This window comes from Myodes glareolus, chromosome 18 (assembly GCF_982192425.1).
Source record: "Myodes glareolus chromosome 18, mMyoGla1.1, whole genome shotgun sequence".
Lineage (NCBI taxonomy): Eukaryota > Metazoa > Chordata > Mammalia > Rodentia > Cricetidae > Myodes > Myodes glareolus.
The window spans coordinates 13,221,986-13,241,540 of NC_142043.1; the positions used below are offsets into that span (position 1 = coordinate 13,221,986).

At 45.3% G+C, this 19,555-nt stretch overlaps 1 protein-coding gene across 7 annotated transcripts in view; it reads left to right on the forward strand.

The window, feature by feature from the left end:
* Window positions 1–19,555, forward strand: part of Runx2 (RUNX family transcription factor 2) — a 312,262-nt gene that overhangs the window by 66,888 nt on the left and 225,819 nt on the right. For 2 of the 7 annotated variants that reach the window (XM_087897971.1, XM_087897972.1), the window contains exons 1-2: window positions 6,231–6,724; window positions 16,130–16,286. In XM_087897971.1, the coding sequence (XP_087754097.1) occupies window positions 6,353–6,724; window positions 16,130–16,286 (529 nt within the window). In that variant the 5' untranslated portion in view covers window positions 6,231–6,352. Of the gene's footprint in view, window positions 1–6,230; window positions 6,725–16,129; window positions 16,287–19,555 lie in introns of those variants that run through there. The other 5 variants (XM_085679353.2, XM_087897973.1, XM_048445224.3 and 2 more) reach the window with 3 other exon arrangements.

Genomic DNA, 19,555 nt, shown 5'->3' on the forward strand with positions numbered 1-19,555 from the left:
GTACTTTTTTAGACGGACCAAGAATGTCATTGTTTACTTTTTACCTGTTGAAGAGGTATGACTCGTGGCCCACGCTAAGGTCTAGAGTGAGGCCTTAGCACCTTAGGCAGTGGAATTAGAATTGGATAGTGCCTTTTCTGGTGTGCTTGGGAAAGAGTAGAACATTTTGATAAGATAATTGGGCTACTCCAGGAAACTTTTAATTTTAGGGGTTCTCAGAAGTTTCATCACAAAACCCCATAAACTTTTATATAGAACATTCCACTGCTGATCACTGCTACTGCCACGGACCAATAGCTGACACCGAAATATCAGAGGGATAATTAAAAAAAATTAATTCTACGGCTCTAAATTCTGGGAAATGACTAATTTTTAGAATACTGGTCTTCACGTATCTAGGATATTATTAAGGAAGTTGGTATTTTAGTCAAACAAAACCCAAGTCCCTTTTAAGGGCACAGCGATTACGTAGGAGCTCTGTAAACGCAGCTCTGAAGGATCATATGGCAAGCATCACCCTTTTTACGACAACTCTGCACTCCTATGAATGTCTGAAAATGGCCCATGGGAATGTTAACTAGCACAACAAGGAAAGGTTTATGATGCTAAGCTACAAGCAGTTCATCTCTTTTTACAGCCAGGCACATTGTTATAGGTCCACCGACAACAGGGAAAATGTACTGAGGTTAAAACAAATCAGACAGCATTTAACTGTCTAGAAATTAAAGTGGAAAACTATGTCAGAAGGCCTTTGGATCACGTAAGTTCTTAAGCTGTCTGGAAAGTATATATAGGCCTTGTGAACACACGGGATACCAGAAAGTTCTCGGTGTGTTCATTTGTGTTCCTGTGGAACCATGAATGAAACAGAGGTAACATATCTATCAAAATATTACGTGTGTGTGTGTGTGTGTGTGTGTGTGTGTGTGTGTCTCCGTGGTATAAATGCTAGCCCTCACTGGAAGCTCAGCAGTTAAGAACTCTACTCTTCCAGAGGACTTGGGTTTGTTTCCAAGCACGCACATTGGTGGTTCATAACCATCTATAACTCTAGTTGCCAGGGAGATCCAGCATCCTCTTCCATCCTTTGAAGGTACCAATCAAGTGTTACACAGACATATATGCAGACAAAACACCCATACACATAAAATGAATAAATACATAATTCTAAAAAGTTCTTGCCATGTAAGATAGAGATTCTGAGTTCAGATTCCCAGAACATATGGAAATGTTGGCTGTTGGGATAGCCTCAGAAGCAAAGCCTGGGGATCCTCAGGTCAAGTTGGCTGGTGAGTTTGAGAGCAATCCAGGATGATTCCCCAGTATCAGCCTAGGGCATCTATACATACATTCACTTACACGCACCTACATGGTGTGCCCAGAAATATGCAAACGTGCATATACACTCATGAAGACCACTGCCTATAGGCCAGTACAAAAAGAGTCATTAGGCCAGATTTAGCCCATAGGCTCCAGTATGATAACTGTTGGTTTGGTGGTAGTGTTGGTTCTCCGGGCTAACCTCATACAGTCAAACCCCAAAGGAAAGTCTCCACAGTGCTTTCTGTTTATAAAGTCCCGACTCTCTCTCTCTCTCTCTCTCTCTCTCTCTCTCTCTCTCTCTCTCTCTCTGTCTCTCTCTCTCTCTCTCTCTGTCTCTCTCTCTCTCTCTCTCTCTCTCTCTCTCTCTCTCTCTCTCTCTCTCTCTCTCTCACACACACACACACACACACACCTCTTCAGAGAGCTCAGGATGGTCATAATTTTCCAGTGGCTATCTTACTTTATTAGCTGGTTCGTTGAGACCTATTTGAAGTTTTTAGAGGGTCTTTCTCCACTTTTCATCGGAAAAAAAAGTATAAAAAATAGTGTAGAAGGGGTTAGGATTAGAAACCAAAGCAAAAGAAGCTTGAAGTTCCTGAATTCTGTTCCTGTTTAGAGAGAGAGAGAGAGAGAGAGAGAGAGAGAGAGAGAGAGAGAGAGAGAGAGATTGGAAAAAGATTGTTTTCACATCGCACTTTCTTTGAAAAGTTATAATTGCCAGGTATTGTCACTTAACAGTTATATTAAACATTAAAGGACATGGTGGCGGGGGACTGCTGTGCTTGTATCTTTCAGAGTAGTTAGATCTTCACAAAAAAAAAAAAATCTATTTTTTAGCACTGTAAGATACAACTGAAAGGAATATTTCCGGAAAGGAATCCAATGGGTGATTTGCTTAGAAGTGTGTGTGTGTGTGTGTGTGTGTGTGTGTGTGTATACATGCTTGCCTGTGGAAGCCAGAGGTCATACATGTAGTCCACCTCTTCTTCTGGGACAAGCTCTCACTGGCCTAGAGCTCTTTGAGTAGGCAGGGCTGAGCACTGATTTCAAAGGCACCTCTGACTCTGCTTCTTTGGGAGGGGTGATAGGTGCAGGGATCAGGACCTCATGCTCCTGCAGCAAGCATTTACCAAATGAGCTCTGTTCTCAGCCTCTGCTTAGAGCATTTTCCTGTATAAGAAAAATCGAAGCCGAGGAGTAAGATCAAGCATTCCATAGCAGCAAAGACATAAGCAAAAGGCTCATGATTTCCCTCTGTGCTTATTCTTAGGAGAGGTTTCAGTGAAGGGGCTGTGGAAATGTTTCCTACTGAAGTTCAGTGCTCAGAGCCAAGCCCTGGCCAGTACAGGGCTCCATCAGTTCCAGCTGAGAGTGTGAGTGTTCAGCGCGAGTGTGTTTTTGAAAGGGGACCGAAGTCCTCTTTGCCAGATACCTGAGCCGTTGTTAGGGCATTCAGTGGAAAATTTCATTTCCACATTATAAATAACTGTAGGATATTTTAAGGGATCCAAGACTGGGAGCTTCCAAGAGCTGCTTACATTAGTTCTACCGAAATGTTTAATGGAGAGAGGGTGCCCAGGAAGGCTATAAAGTCAAATTACCGGATACGATTAATTAAAATAAATAATCTCACCTTGATTAAATTGTCCTTAAAATCTCCAACCATTGAGGTCTGCTTGTCTCATTATCCATCAACTTAAAAAAAATAAAAGGTGGTGGTGGTAGTGGTAACTAATCAGCAATGGTGGGAAAGAAAAAGTCCCCAGATAGGATTTCTTAAATTCAAACGACCCTAGAATTTCTTGTTGAAAAGCCCCTCTCTGAGAGTCACTATTTGAAATATGGACTGTTTCTCAGTGTCTGTCAGTTTCCCCAAGTTCCCTATTCTGTGGGTTTCCTGGGAGGAGGACACAGTATCACCTACCAATGACTTTCTATCTCTCTATGACTACAGAATCATTCCATTTCCTAAGACTCCTCCCCTAGTCAGTAGTCCCCAGACACTTAAAAGGGGGAGTAGGGCAAAAAAGCCATCTCCATTAGATGTGTCCCCAAAGAAAACTGTCCCATTAAAGGCAGGAAAGGAACGCATATAATTGTGTCGTAATGCCATTGTGTGAGCGTATGAGAATACAAGTGAGTGTGTAAGGAAGGTGGGTGGTGGGTGCAGTCTCTCACATGAGTAAGGAAGCGGGCATTCCTTTACTGAACGGTCATTTAGGCATGGGGATGCTAGCGCGCACAGGCGATGCAGCTGTACTCAGAGTTAGAGCTCTCCCCTGTGATCAAAAAGATTATTAAAAGTAGCACCCTTGGGAGATAGCGCAGCAACTCGCTGCAGCCGTAGTGCGGTGGGATGAGTGGCTTCAGTGGTCCTGGAGCAGAGCGCTAGGGGCATGGAGTAGGGTGGGGAGTAGGTGTTGCTTTTCACTGGAGTGGAGGAGCAGGCGGTGGCAGAAGAGGGAAACTGAGAGGCATGGGAAGGTGGCTGCGGAGAGAATGCAGGGGAAGAATCCGGAAAGAGCAAGAGACAAGGAAACACCGACAAAGCGGAGCGAGCAGAAAGGGGAGGCAGAAATAATGACACAAAGAGGAAGGGCATAGCAGTGTACTCCAGTTTCATCTCTACGCCCGCCCGTGAGAGGGCACGGTCCCTCTCATCCGTGTCCACTCTGGGAACCCAGCACCATCTCAGGTACCAGAACACAGGTTCCTAGGTCTCCTGGGCACAGAGATCCGTGCCGGTCTGCTTGTCAGACTCTTGAGTCCTGCAGAGGCGCAAACAACCTCTTTCGCGTCCTGGTTACCTTTTCCCTGGGCGTGCGGGGTCAGAGAGTGGCAGCTGTGCTTTGAAAACGGATAGGGAGGGTCGTGACAGGTCTCTCGAAGAACTTGGGAGGCATTTGCATCCACCAATAAAAGTTCTAATTAATGGCTATGCGAAGATCTTTAAACAAGACAGGAGATAGAGGGTAGGGTACTCAGCTATCCCTCTACCTCAGCCCTTCAAAGGAGGACTCCAATTTTTCATGGATCGCATCAAGTCGCGACTGTGTCAATTACCTTGTTAGGAATCATTGGGACTTGGGTAAATGATTCTATTTGGAAGCTTTGGAAGTTTTAAGAATCGGTTAAATAGACATAACAGAACATCACGCGAGAGGTGAGCCAGCCCCATGTTGCTGCTGCCTAGTCCTTGGGGTGTAGCAGCCTCCAGCGGAATTCCCGGCTTCTGTGGGCGCGCAATCTGTTTGATTTGTTTTGAAGGCTCAGAATTTGAGACTGGTTGGAGACACCCACGTGCTTCTGTCTCCCATCAGCTTAATGATCGCCTTAGCTTGAGTCGTGTCTATATAAACCACAAAAACCTAATCATTAGAAATCCCAGCCTCCAAAAACCACATTTTAGGTAAAAACTGCCGCCTTTTTCCGCACTCCTTCATCTCTCGACCACAACCTTTTGGGGATTCCAAAATCGCCTTTTTAAAAAAATGTCGGAAACAAATACATACATAAATAAATAAATACTGAAGCCTTTAAAAAAAACTTTTTATTTTATCCTCTCCCCCGGGGGGTTGATGAGGAAGAATGTCAAGACTTAGATTGAGTCGAAGACTCGGCTTAATAAACGATTGAAAATTCACGAATTACCGCTGTTTATTTATTTACATTTTCCCCTCTCAACAAGTGCTTTTGCAATTTACAACTTATTTTAATGATCAAGCTGTCATTTTTTTTAGTTCTTAAAAAAAAGCAACCCATCCTTATTGTCCAGGAATGACAAGAATGAATATGTAAGAAGAAAACGTCCAGGCATCCACTTGAGTTTCTAGAACTATTTTGACAAGTCCTTCTGTCACCCATTTTTTGGTGTCACCTAAGAGGGGAAATAAAACCCAACCCCGAATTCTGTAAATATCTGCCCCCCCCAGCCCCAGCCGAGGTAGGGTGGGTGGGGTGGTGGGGGAGGGTGAAAAGCGTCCAGACGTCAAAACGAGGGGACTCGAGAACTTTCCTTCCTTCTCTTTTGAAGTTACAACGAAAAATAACTACAGCAGGAGCAGCCTGCGGCTCTCCGGCTTCTCAGTTTCAGCGTGGTCAGACCAAAAAGGGGGTTCCTGGTCCTGGGGATGCGGGGGGAGCCGAAGGAGCAGGCACGGATGCCCTAGGCGGGGACCGCCTCCCTCCAGCATCCGCAGCCCAGCGCAGCGAGCGTGCCGGCGCTTCTCGCGGCCGGCGGGCGGCGGCAGCGGCTGTGATCCACAGGCTCCGGAGCTGTCGCCCCGAGATCCGCTGCCCCCACTTACCTCCCGGCACCTTGAAGCGCGAGGGGGCCAGGGGCATTTGCAAAGAGCAGGAAGGACGTGGCTGCGAGGAGGCGGCGAGTGAGAGGGCGAGAGGAGAAGCGGGGAGAGGAAAAAGCGGCGGCGGGAGGACTCGGAGCGCGCAGCCGGCGAGGGGAGCGCGCAGCGGCCTCGGAGGAGGAGGAGGCGCGGGCAGGCGGCGGCGCCAGAAGCTGGGCAGCCGCGCTCGGCTTGGCGGTGTCGGGCAGCGCGGGGCCACACGGACCGCCGAGATGGATTGCTGAACGTGCCAGGCTCCACTACCGAACTGGAACAGGGAGGGGGGCGCCAGTGCACCCGGGACGCTGTGCCCCAAGCCTTCCCCCACCCCCACCCCCCATTTCAAGCTGCTAACTTCAAGTCCCTTGCCTCGGCTCGGCCAAACACGCCCCCGCGCCCCTCTCGCAGCTGCCACCGCCGGGGCTCCCAAGCCTCCGGGCGGAGATCTGAGTCTCCCGGGTGTCCCCACCCGCCAACCCAACTGTGCCTGGTCGCCGGCCGCCGGCCCCCATCAGACTCCGCCCGGCAGTCGGCTTCCTCGAACTTGATTTCTCACCTCTTCAGTCCCGTCACCTCCATCCTCTTTCCCCCGTCTCGCCTCCACCCCCTCAATTTCCTCCTCCTCGCCCCCCATTTCCACCCTCCTCCCCCTCCCCCGGCCACTTCGCTAACTTGTGGCTGTTGTGATGCGTATTCCCGTAGATCCGAGCACCAGCCGGCGCTTCAGCCCCCCCTCCAGCAGCCTGCAGCCCGGCAAGATGAGCGACGTGAGCCCGGTGGTGGCTGCGCAGCAGCAGCAACAGCAGCAGCAACAGCAGCAGCAGCAACAACAACAGCAGCAACAGCAGCAGCAGCAGGAGGCGGCCGCAGCGGCGGCGGCGGCGGCGGCGGCGGCAGCGGCAGTGCCCCGGTTGAGGCCGCCGCACGACAACCGCACCATGGTGGAAATCATCGCCGACCACCCGGCCGAACTGGTTCGCACCGACAGCCCCAACTTCCTGTGCTCCGTGCTGCCCTCGCATTGGCGGTGCAACAAGACCCTTCCCGTGGCCTTCAAGGTAAGATACTGGCCACCCTTAGCCCCCCGGTCGGGCTCGGTGAAACCTGCCCGCGGCGGTCTCGGTGCTCACGGGTGTCCTCCAAAACTTCAGTCTTGGTGCCTCTGACTCAGGGACCGAGGTGGCCATACATACCCCACAGTGGTCACCTGTGCCCACGACCACTCCCATCCGAGCCTTGGTTTCCTTGCTTGTTCATCCTTCCTGTCTCCTGGCCTCGGTTTTTGCCCCTTCCCCTGCTGGAGTCCCTTGGCTCCAGACGATCCTAGGTGCCCACTGTGAACCCCGAGCCCCTAGCTCCACCCCGCCCCCTTCCCCCGTGGCGCGGGTCCCCCACACTCATCCCCGCGCCCCTTCTGTCCGGGATTCCGTGCTCTCCTTCCCGCCTCCCCCACAGCCGCAGGCCGCTACTCCGGACTAGGCGTCCCTTTCCTGGATTGGGTGCTGCTTGGCAGTCTCGGCAGCTCCGGGACTCGGGCCTGGTGCCCGCGGGGTGCCGGCGCCGGAGGATGCTTGCCCCTGGGGCGGGATGAGTTGCCAGCCTTGGTGAGAGGGTTGAGGTGTTAGCAAACTTGGGGATGCGGGGCAGTGAGTACGGACAGGAACATTCGAGCCCTCCTTGGCGGGCTCCGGTTCCCGTTACTCGGAGGAAGGTGGGATCCCCGGGGTCCCTGCTTTTATCGAGGCCCGGCAGCTGCGGGGTCCGGGGTACTAGATCCCCGAGTGCAGGGATGAACGTCGGGGAAGGGGAATCAGGGCTTAGGCTGCTTTCTCCGCCTCGCTTCGCCTGGGAGGAAGAGAGAAACTTGTGGAGCAACTTTGGCTGGTCAGAAGGAAAACAGAGGTGAAATTCATAGATTTGCTTTATTGCCTTGAAAGAGCCGGAACCCCAGAAGTCTCATCTGCTTGGGAAGGGCTCCACCGGAGGCCTGGGCGCCAAGGTGCGCCCCCGCGGCCTCCTCCGCCGGAGTCCGTTAGCTTGCCAGCACCGGTAGCGGTGGGAATCATGGGCAGACGCCAGCAGGTTGAAGGTGTTCGGGTCCTCAGCCTTTGGCCATAGCTATGGTGTAGTCTGGGATTCCTGGAGCTATCCCGGAAGGTGTTGTTGGCGTGGAACACCCCCACCAGAAGAGACTGCTGGACTGATGACTGTCCACTCTCGCTGGTCTAGACCCTAGGGATGAAGGGGGTGAGGCAGCCAGGGAGATGAATCCAAAGGCACCTCCAGTTCTAGGGGGTGGGTCTGGGACCCGGCATCTGTGGAGAGCAGGTTAAGTATGATCTTGAAAGAAAGAAAGCGGGAGGCGGGGGTGGGGAGGAGAAAAGCGGAGAATTGTGCCAGTTCCTTCATCCTTCACTCTGGTGCCAAACTCCCACGGGCCCCTTGCATTTCCCAGTTGTTGATCACCGGTACCCCACGCATCAATTCAGATTCCACGTGTGGGTGGGGTGGCAGGAGGAGCCCAGGTCAATTGGAGCAGTTATCTCTTTAGGTCTTCTATCTGAGCAGCAATCTGAACGGGTTCTTACTGAAGAGGTGTGTGTTGCGTTCTCTGACAAGTTTCTTTTTGTAGTTGGATCAAGTAGTGCTCTTAAAAAAAAAAAATCACACAGGGCAGGCAGTTTTCCTCTTCGAGAGCGTCCATTTTGTCGATTAGTGTTTTCTTTGTGATGTGAAGAGGTCAGATATAGGTGAAATTGTAGAAAATGATATTTCGTATTAGAGGTATCTTTTACAATGCTTATCAGCTAAGGGCCCAGAATTTTCTAAGCAGTCTCTGTGAGGGTAGACTTTTTTTTTTTAAATAAAAACCAAGCTAAAAATCTTTTTCCAAACCTAAATGAAAATAGGGAAAATTGCAAATCAGTAGATATTTTGTCTATGCAAGGCCGTGCATTAAAGTGTAAGGATTTAACTTTATTGGTTCATTGTCAAGAGTTCTCTGCATCTTCTAATGTGAGTGTGCTTAGGATATAATTGTCTTGAACTGTTGGTTTTAAACACTGAATTGATATTGAGCACAAGCATTCTGCAGGGAAAATATCTGGGGATAAAGATAGAATGCGGTTCAATCTGAACTTTTCTTGGATTTCAAAGCTGAATTTTCTGACGAGTTTCTAAAACTCTTTGGAAATGAACTTCTTTGTCGTTAAGCATTCTAATTACGGAGTGCATTTTTCTTATTTTAACCAGTAGACAGAACATTGATAGCAAAGGGCATATTGTAATATTTAAATTAGTAATACATTGGGTTTACCTAGAGTTTGTGTTCTTCCCATCCTGTATAACGGCATTCGTAGAGTGGCTGAGAGCTGAGGCTCACTCCTAACAATTTGGTCTCTCTGCTTAAAATATATAGGGATATTTGAAGGTACACATTTTGACAGAGACTTTTGTGATTTTCATTTCAATGATGTAGCAACAGCCTTTTACAAATAACTTGCATTGGGAGTAAATGCATGAGTGCAACAGACTTCTTATACTCTCAACGTAATGAAATACATCTGCAGTGAAGAAATAATATGAAGTCCCCGTTTCAAAAGTGGTGACAGCAATTTGGCTATCATATCCAGAGCTATGCACAAAATAAGTTATGGCATTGTTAGGTAAAAAGCAGAGAGGTAGATAGATGCCTTAAAACGCTCACACCCACGAGAGGACATAATTGTTGAGAAATCTAGTGTTCAAATCAATACAGTGTTTACTGAGCCTATACTTCAGGTTTGTGACACACTTGGCTGCAGCCGGCCAGAAATGAATTCAGTAGACTGTTTTGCTCTCTGATGATTTAAATAGTGCTTCAACATGATATTGACAATGGATTATATTAAAAAGTACAGAAGCTATTGGTATTGTTCATGTAATATAATTTGGGCATTTAAAAAGAATAAATAAAAATTATTTAATTTATATTCAACACGTAAAAACCCACAAAACAGCTAGTGGTCTCCATGCAAAGTCAGTTGTCTCCATTGCACTTTTACCAAAGTTCTGTAGTTTTGAAATAGACAGCCCTTCCAGGTGTCAAGGAAATGGAAATAAATATTTTTAACATTTCTTTCAGGTGTATCTCACTAAAACCCCAAAAATAGTTTAGGGCTCCTTTTCGAGGATGTTAGGCCCTTTCTGTCACAGATGATTTTAGTGACAGGACGAAGCAATTTGCAAATTCAACTCAGTAGCTGATGGTTGGTCTGGTGGGCAGAGTGGCTAGAATGTGTCAGCCCTGCATCCAGTAGCGAGCGTCCTTTGAGTTAGAGGCCTGTCAGCATCTTCCCTGGGAAGCCGGCTGTTCAGGGTTCATAACTACGTTGACTTAAATAGCTTCAAGCTGAAAGACTACGTTGACATCCAGATGTATATCTTAAAACTCAGAGCAGTATAGGCCCATATCACTGTTTTAAGTTAGAGAACACGAGACCATCCATATCCACCAGTGTTACTTTTTTCCTAGTAATGTTGTAGGAGAAAGCATATGCAGATATATGATCAAGTACTCCTAGTTAATTTTATATTTTTAATAGCGTCTTTCAGTGTTGATGAAAAGTTTCCAAATGATGGTGCAATTTCTATTTGAGACTGATTTGTTGACATCACAGGCAGATTTTCTTCCTTCAAAAGCAAATTTGCAACTTATACATACTTGGTGATAGTGAGTTATATTTTTCTTAGGTGTTTAATGGTTAGATTTTGTTTATATATTAAAAAATCTAATTGTAGTTTAATAAGGGAAAATATCATTGAGCTTGTCAAACTTTATTCATCCCAGCACATACTGTTTTTGCAAAGTTCTGTCAATCATAGTACATCAGGTTGTATGAAGACAAGATGCAGTTTTTTGTAAAACTCATTTAAAGGCCTACATTGTGGGACTGAATATATATAACTTACTGTAAGTTAGAATAAATTTTAGATAGAAAATGTATATTTTTTTGAACTTTGGAAAACTTATGTTGGAGGAAAGGTATGGTTAGGCACCCTTCTTTGTACTTTCTCCTCTGGCATCATTGATTGTATATTTTCAGAGTTCCAGGATATTCACTGCTAGTTGACCTAAGCCAATGTGATTTGTGGCACATGGATTGCTAGCTTAAACTGAAAAAAAAATCACCTTTTTTCTGTTAGACATTTATTTACATTTTTAAGATGATATATTGTACTTATTTTTCTTTTAGAATTCATTTTTTTTTGAGTTGAGGAAGCCTTCCTGGCTTAAGTTCTAAAGCCACACTGCAGAATTTATTGAAATATTTCATAGTTTAATTTGAAAAAGATACAGCTTTCTTTTGTTTTTGCTTCTTGCAATAATTGAGTTGCCTCTCTCCTCATTACAAAGAAAAAGATGATCAGATTCTATTTTGGAAATAATTATATTTCATTTTACTGCATTGCAATATGCCAACATAATGTTAATCTGTCACAGTAATTGATTAGGTTAGACTAAACTGCTGTCCATGGAGAAGTCATGGGCAATTTCAAACTTCCAGTGTGGTAAGACCACAGGACCAGGGGTCTAAGCTAAGTTCGCTATCACTCCTCGCTCAGCGTGAGGCCCAGATTTAGTCAGAATGGGTCTCAGACATAATTTCAATATCACTAGCATTAAATACTCTTTAACTTCATTTTGTACAAGCTGCATATTGGGTGGTTTAAATGCTGGTTACAGTGGGGTGCACTAACTAAAGGGAATTCTTTCTCAATTCTGGAAAGCCAGAACAGAAAGTGACTTCTCTCTTTCCTATGCTTTTCTTGACTTTGTAATTGTTACATTTTAAGAACACCTAGAAATGTAATTATTAGGATTTCATCACAAATTTTTCTTTGCAGAACAATTCTTTGTGTTGGGTAGCATTGGAAAAAAATTCAGTTCATGCTTCTGCTTAACCAGCTAAAGAGTGATTTTTTAAAAAAATTGGTTTTTTTTTCCCTTTAAAATGTTTTTCCATTGCTTGGGTTTGGTACAGATGAAATGTGTAAAAATTTCTTCATTCTTTGGTTTTCTTTTAGATAAACATGGTTGAGAATATTCAAAGGAAACTTTTAAGCCTCAGACATCTACTTTAAAAAGTATCAAACATGTAATTATACTTCTGAGTGATATACAGTTAAATACAGTACTCCCCTTTCCTAGACATGTGCCGCCCCCTTCTCAGAAAAGAACATTGGTCAGTCTGATCTTATAGAATGAATAACAGAAAATACACTGTATTTTAGCCCTTGGACTAGAGTCCAGCCTTAATAGAAAGATTGTCGCTGTGTGTCTTGCCATGTCCTCCAATCCCAGTTCTAAACCTCATAGAAGGTACACACAACTTGTGAATATCCATATGTTTTGCTAAATATGACATGCAAAACATACCCACATTTAACATAACCATTGTTATGCTGCTTTAGGAAAGGGGATTTATGTATTTCACTCTTAGGGATATTTTCTTTTACATTTTCTCATATTGAATCAATTTTTGTTCTCTTCTAACTTAAAAAAGTCCGTTATGTTAAAAATAGGTAATAGAACAATAATGTCCCAAGCTATTTAAAAACTTTAAACTGAGGCAGAGTTCATTATTATTACTATTATTGTTTTCTGAAACTCTGCAGGATTGGAGTGAAACCCGCAAGGGGTCATCCTTTATCTTTCAACAATACTGCAAAACATCTGAGTCCAGGAAGAGAAGGACCACATACTCGGTGGCACTCTTAAAGAATGTTTGTCATGAAAAGCCAGTGTTTAGCGGACAGCAGATGTGGAACTGTCGCTCTCCTTACCTTACCCAAACTCAGATCACTGTAATGACACTCTGTGCTTCTGTGGCATCTTCTTCATTTTATAGCATTAAAAATTATTTTCAATTTCTGTTGGAAAACTGTGGTTCTCAGAGAGGAAATGATTGGTGTAAGGGTCATGTAGATATGTAGGAAGGAAGAGTAGGGGAAGTGGCGGCTCTTGCTTTTCAGTGCATATAGTCTCTTCTAAAACAGTACTTTGCTTTCTCTCACCTTCATTAATTTATTTTGAGATAGAAAGGCAGACGTTAAAATGCAATCTGCTGAATGCACAAAATGTCTTAATATTCAGATAAATTCTGGCAGACAAGTCAATTATTTCTGTATTTTCAGATGTGCAGTTTTGGCTTCGGAGAAACCCTCACCTTCAGGAGTGTAGCACAGGTTTTAGAAAACTCCCCTGACCCCACCCGAGTTGTTAGACCACGGTGGCAGAGAGGAAGTCTGTTCTCAAGGGATTTACTTCTGACCCAGGAGACATCTTGAGTTGAGACTAGCTGTGTTCTCCAGGCAATACCAGTCTGCACCAAGGACACGGGGCTGCTGCTGAGGGAGGCTGACTCATCCTACAACTGGTTTTCTCAGCGTTTTAGCTGGTAGCCCACAAGCTGCTGGCTGCTGAGAACAGGGCTTTTTATGGAACTCTTTCATTTACGTGTTTCACACACACACACACGTACACACATGCATACATGCGCACACGCATCCTTTTCCTCTCTTTCACAGTGTGAGTGTGTGAGTGTGTGTGTGTGTGTGTGTGCGCGCGCGTGGGTGACTATGGAGTGCCATGGCAGGCATATGGTAGTCAGGGAACAACTTCAGATATTGGTCCTTGGTACCTACCATGTTGGAGTCTTTGCTGTGTTGCTGGGTACCAGGCCAAATGACTCATATGTTTCTTCTCACCCCATCTCCCAGGAAGGGTACAGGTATTACAAATGTCAGCCCTGCATCTTTTTGTGTCTAGTCTTCCCGTGGGCTCTGAGGATTTGAAATCAGCCCCCATGCTTGCATAACAAGTGCTTTGCCTGCTGAGCCATCTTTCTGGCTCCTTTTTTTTTTTTTTTTAAATACCCGTCAAGCCCCTCCTAAGGTGCCAGGCACTGTTTTGGGATTTGAGACATGTAAAAATCTTCATGAAATGAAGGCCATTCTTTAAACTTTGGGCTAATTAGAAATTAATCATCAATTTCTGTGTTGTAAAAATGAGGATAACTAGACACAGTGGGATGCTGGGAACGTGAGCTCTACCATTTTAAGGAAAGTATTTTGAGTTTGAACTGAACAAGGTATGAGGTTGAAGAGACTAAGAAACAGCCTAAGAGTCAAGTTGGAGTGACAGACCCCTTGGCAAGGCTTTATTTCAATTGGTTGTTTTCCTGGCTGGGAGAGAGGATAGCATGGGGACATTTAGGGGGAGGGGGTCACAGACAGGGACAACTCAGTCCTAAAATATAGTACCTGTGTATCACTGGACAGGAAATACGCTTTAAAGAGGATCCATACCAAGTATGTTCGGGAATATCTAAATTTTTTGTGTGAAAATTTTAAGAAACGGGAGCCCAGAAGCAGAAGTGGGGAAAGACAGAGTGGAGTGTTTGCTAGATGGGCAAATGCAGAGGGGTGCTTTGTCGGAACGGCCACTTCAGCTGGAGCTCTTGGTGAGTTATCATAAGATATCTCGGCACTAAATGATGAAATGGCAATTGGCGGTGCAGAGGATCCTGGGAGTTCCTGGAGAGGAAGAGACTGCCACTGAGAAGTAAGGCCTTCGTAGTGGACTGGAAACAGAATGTTTTATATGTGACAGGGAAGGTTCCCCATGGCCAGCATTCTCTCAGCAAGGTTCCATGTTAACCCACTGTACACAGCAGACCTTGTGTGAAGTGATTCTGAATGAGTTAGCCTCAGAGACAGATGGGTTAGCCTGTATTTTGCCTAAATTGGTAAGCTTCAGATTAACTGTTAAAGACCATGGTGGGACAAATGTAGCATTCCAACATGGCAGAAGGAATAAAATGGGGTTGTGGGTATGGGTGTGTGCTTCTTTAGGTGCGGGTGCACGTGCATGTGTTTGGAGGTCAGAGATCAACAACACTAGGTGTTGTTTTTTGGTTTTTTTCTTTTTGGCTTTCCGTGGGTTCTAGGATTTGTCGTTTAGGGTAGGGTGGCTGATCTACCCTAATCTTCCTTTTTCTGCTTCCCCGGGGCTGGGATTACAATCATATGCCATAACTCCTGGTGTTTTTCATTTCCTCCGGTGATCAGACTCTGGGCCACACGTTTGCAAGGCAAGTACTTTCCCAACCAAGTTTTCTCCCCAGCCCAGGGCACTGTTCTTGATTGTACTACTTGTTTGTCATGATCATTTTCTGCCTTGGGTAGACCTTTCTTCTGTGCCTAGACTTTGTTCGTTTGATAGCTTTGGCTATCTTATGGGGCCCGCAGCCGAGAATATGGTGTGCACCGCACATTCACATCCTCATTAAAAGACGACCGTTGAGTCCTGTGTAGGGAGATGAATTGTGAGACACCTGCCCCCACCTGGTCTGTATTCAGGAAGTAGGAACCTCACCTGAAAAGTCCTTTTCCGTAGAGCTAATCAGGTACTCTCTGTGTGTGTGTGTGTGTGTGTGTGTGCGCGCGCGCTCGCTCATGTGCACGCGCATGCATGCACACACACACACACACACACACACACACACACACGCATGCATGTGCCTTGTGCCGTCAGAGTGCATATGGAGGCCAGAGACTGACACTGGCATGTTTTCCTCAGTTGCTCTCCGCCTTGTTTTGAGGTTGCATTTATCTCTTATGTATGCACACTCATGCATGCTTGTGCATGTGGGGGTCGGAGGACAAGTGGTCAGCTCTTTCTCTTTTCTTGTAGGTCCCAGGGACGGAACTCAAGTCAAACTTGGTGGAAAGTATTTAAGCCAGGGAGCCATCTCTTTTCCCCTCTACCCTAGGTTTTGGGACAGGTCCTCTCTTGGGGACTGGAGCTTGCACATTAGGTTAGGATGGACGGCTGGCAAGCCCCCAAGATGGCCTGTTTTCTACCTTGTAGCAGTGACTGCACATACAAACTGCCATGTCTCCCCCCCCAACTTTTTGCATGGTGCTGAGGATTTGAATTCAAGTCCTCGTGTTTCCAAAGCAAGCGCTTTACCCACTAAGCTGTCTCTGGAGCCCATAAATACTCTTCTGCTTTTAGCTGAAGGTCTGACTTAAGACCACACCTCAGGGCTCTTGGAGCTGTAGACAGCTGACACCTTAATATGGATGGTGCAATCTGCAGCTGGGTATCAGCCTCCTTTCTGGAGTGTAATTCCTGCAGACAGTCTAACATGGGGATTTAATAAAAACGTGCATATACTCTGTGAGGACTGAACAATAAATAAAGGGAAATTTAGCTTGCTTTCAAAATGGGTGAACCCTGAGACATCAGTGTGTCTGAAGAGTTGTCGCTGCCCAAATCCAGATGCTTCCCTTGTGGTCTGCCGTCACTGGACCACCACACTGGGTTCCCGATAAGACATTTACAGTGAGCATGTGTTCTCAGTCCTTCAGTGTTTCTGATGTGCCACTGTTCCTTCTGTGTTTCCTGTTTCCTGTAGGTGGTAGCCCTCGGAGAGGTACCAGATGGGACTGTGGTGACTGTCATGGCAGGGAACGATGAGAACTATTCTGCTGAGCTCCGAAATGCCTCTGCTGTTATGAAAAACCAAGTCGCAAGGTTCAACGATCTGAGATTTGTGGGCCGGAGTGGACGAGGTAGGTCTCTGCTTTTTAATGCTGGCCGTGGAGTAAACACTTTAGCTCTCTGATGCAACATGGACTTGTCTGTATGCAACCCAGCATCTTCTTACTGAGACAGAGCCACCGAAGGTTTGTTTAAACCGATCCAGATGCCCTGGAGTGTTCGCCTGAGGATGTAGGCCGTTTTCATTTGCTTTATGATATTGAAGAGTTAAACAGTGTTCTCAGAAGAACTAGCTCCTGACTTCACAGGGTTCAGTGTGTACAGTAGGGAGAAGGATGCTTGGAGCATCAAGTTCTGAAGTAGGAGGAGTCACGTGACTTGAGATGGAAAGGCAATGGGAACAGGAAAGTGATTGCTTTGGAAGCATTTCCCACAGTATCAGCATTATCCTGAGTTGAAGTGGGGACAGCAAGAACACTGTCTTCCCTTGGCGATGTCACCCTTGAATGACTTAATTAGTCTGGTAATAAGAATCTTTTAAAAATAATTGTTTAGGCATTTTTAGGGGGTATATTTTTAGATATGGTCTTACTATGTAACCCTGACTGACCTGGAACTTTTATGTAGATCAGGCTGGCTTCGAACTCACAGAGATCTGCCTGCTCCAGTTTCTAGAGTTCTGGGTTAAAGGCCACCAAACTTGGCTGAAGACTTTTTGTTTGAATAAGTGAATTACTTACTTAGAGTGACTATAATATTGCCTAGCAATGTTTAGGACCCCAATGGCCTCACGGCATTTAGGGTGTTCAATCATCTGAAATCACATTAGGAACATTTAGGGGAGTCATGAAACAGGAGATAATCCTTAGAATTTCAGAAAGGGAATTAATTTTTTTGGTGGAGCTCCTAAGAAAATCAATACTTTGTGTGTTTTTTTTTTTTGCTTGTTCTCCAGAAAGACTGCTACTGATTCAATTTATTGAATCTAATATTTCCATTTTAAGTATTACACTAAGAGAAAAAAAGTAGGAGCACTTTAGAACTGAGGTGAAGTAAAACCATGACACCTGTGTGTGTGCTCCCTGCAGCCCAGGTTTGAATCCGGAAATGAGAAACACCCATTCTCAATTGTGTCTAATAATTACACTCTAGTTTGGGTCATATGTCAAATTATTACCATTGTAAAAACTTGATAAGGGAAATTTAAGCAAGACTGTTTCCGATGAGTAGGTTTTAGTTACTTTCTAGGAATGGGGCCAAGAAGCTGTACTTTTTAACTTAAGGAAAAGAAAGGAAAGCACACTAATGAGATGCTGTCACTGGCGGCTGTCTGGACCAAACTGAGGGGCGGAGCTCAAACTCCGGGAGAGGGGTACTGCAGGGTTCCTCTCTGGAACAGCTTCTGTGCTCCTTCATTAGAAGAATGAGAAGACGCAGCTTCCCTCTAGCGACTGATTAGGTTTGGAGGGCATGTGTGCGTTCGTTCGTTCATTCATTCACTCTTCATTCATTCATTCTTTCATCTACTCTTCATGGTTCTGTTTGTTTCTTACTTACTGTTGCAGAGTCACAATACAGTTGTCTCTCCCATCTTCTCCTGAAAAAAAAAAAAAGGAAACATAAGGAGGTACCTGTGTACTCTAGTTGTAACCATGACGATGTACCTGGGCACTCTAAATTGCCTAAATTGTATCTTTTTTCTTATGTTACTGTGAGCAGAGTAGTGATTTTTAACATTTAAAGGATGAACTGCTACTCTTAATTTTATTTTACAGATCCAAACTTGTGTTTTCATTTATTGCACTGTTGTGTTATAGAGACACTAAATCACCCTTTTTTTCTGATCAATTTGACTAGAAACTATAGCAGAGTGATAGTATACTTTGCAAACCCTCAACATATTTATTTAAGAAACTTCAAAAGGAAGCAAAGGGTGTGTGCTGTTTTACTATATTGGCTTTTGGAGTTTTGGCTGGTTTCCCAAATAGCAATTTTTATATTAAAAAAAAAAGACAGACTTAACTGCTTGCAGACTTTTCACGCATGGAAGATGAAGGAAGCCTCTTTTGATGAAGTGTAATTATGTCCAAACAGAGCTGACCCCCTCCCCCTATATTTCTTATGATCTTAACTGAAGAAAGTAGGATTTTTCCTTTGAAGCAGCTGGGACGTGGTGGAGGAACTGAAGTGCTCCAGTCTGCTGCCAGAGGCAGGATGGAGAAATTGGTCCAGACTTGTCTTCAAGACCGGGCGGGAGGGGGGTGCATGTGGAGAGAGAGGGTGGAGAGAGAACGAGAGAGAAATTGATTTATCACTAATAATAGATTTTATATTACTGTGTTACTTTGAATGAGAGGAAGCAATAAGATTAAGCTAAAACGGAGAGAGAGAGAAAAGACAGAGACGGCTCCCGACGCGAATGAGTCAGGTTTTCAGGGGCAGGAAACCCTCAAGCCTGACCTGCTTTTTACAAGTCTGTCCCCAGCTTCCTCTCTGATTCTCACAGGTCTTCATCTCCGTCTCTAAGTCTTCACCGCATGCTTTGCCCAGTGGATGGGTTTTTCTCTCGCAGCTTTACAAAATAGATCTTTGATGATGTTCAAAAGATAAACAAAACAAAACAAAAACCAAGCCCCATAAATATTATGTTTCTTTTAACCTTTTCACTTGTGGAAACATAGACTCTCTGAAACTGAACATTGGGCCTTAGGTTTACAAAGCATCCACGTCTCCATTCACTCTTGCTCCCTAGATCACTGCAGGGCCAGGCACTCAAAACTGCCTGAGATAAAGTTCAGCACCCATGAAACTGGCATGAAGTCATGTTGTTTAATTGCCTCTTCCCTTTTCTTCTTAACATTTTACACAGAAGTGATTAAAATGTCTTTGACCACTTCTTTCTCTTCTTTCTCGTCGTTGTCTACTTTGGTGTGCTCCCCCAACCCCCACTCCTTATCCGTCCTCCTTTGGTGTGCTCCCCCCACTCCTTGTCCGTCCTCCTTTGGTGTGTTCCCCCCACTCCTTGTCCATCCTCCTTTGGTGTGCTCCCCCACCCCCACTCCTTGTCCATCCTCCTTTGGTGTGCTCCCCCACCCCCACTCCTTGTCCGTCCTCCTTTGGTGTGCTCCCCCCACTCCTTGTCCATCCTCCTTTGGTGTGCTCCCCCCACTCCTTGTCCGTCCTTCTTTGGTGTGCTTCATCTCTTTTGATATCAAGCATGCTGCATTTAATTTACAAGCCCTTTAAAGCACTTCCAGTGCACAAAACGTGGTGTTTTGTCATTTTAGGACACAAGCCCGTTTGCAGTCTGGCCCTTCCTGGCAGCCTTTAAGTCTAAATT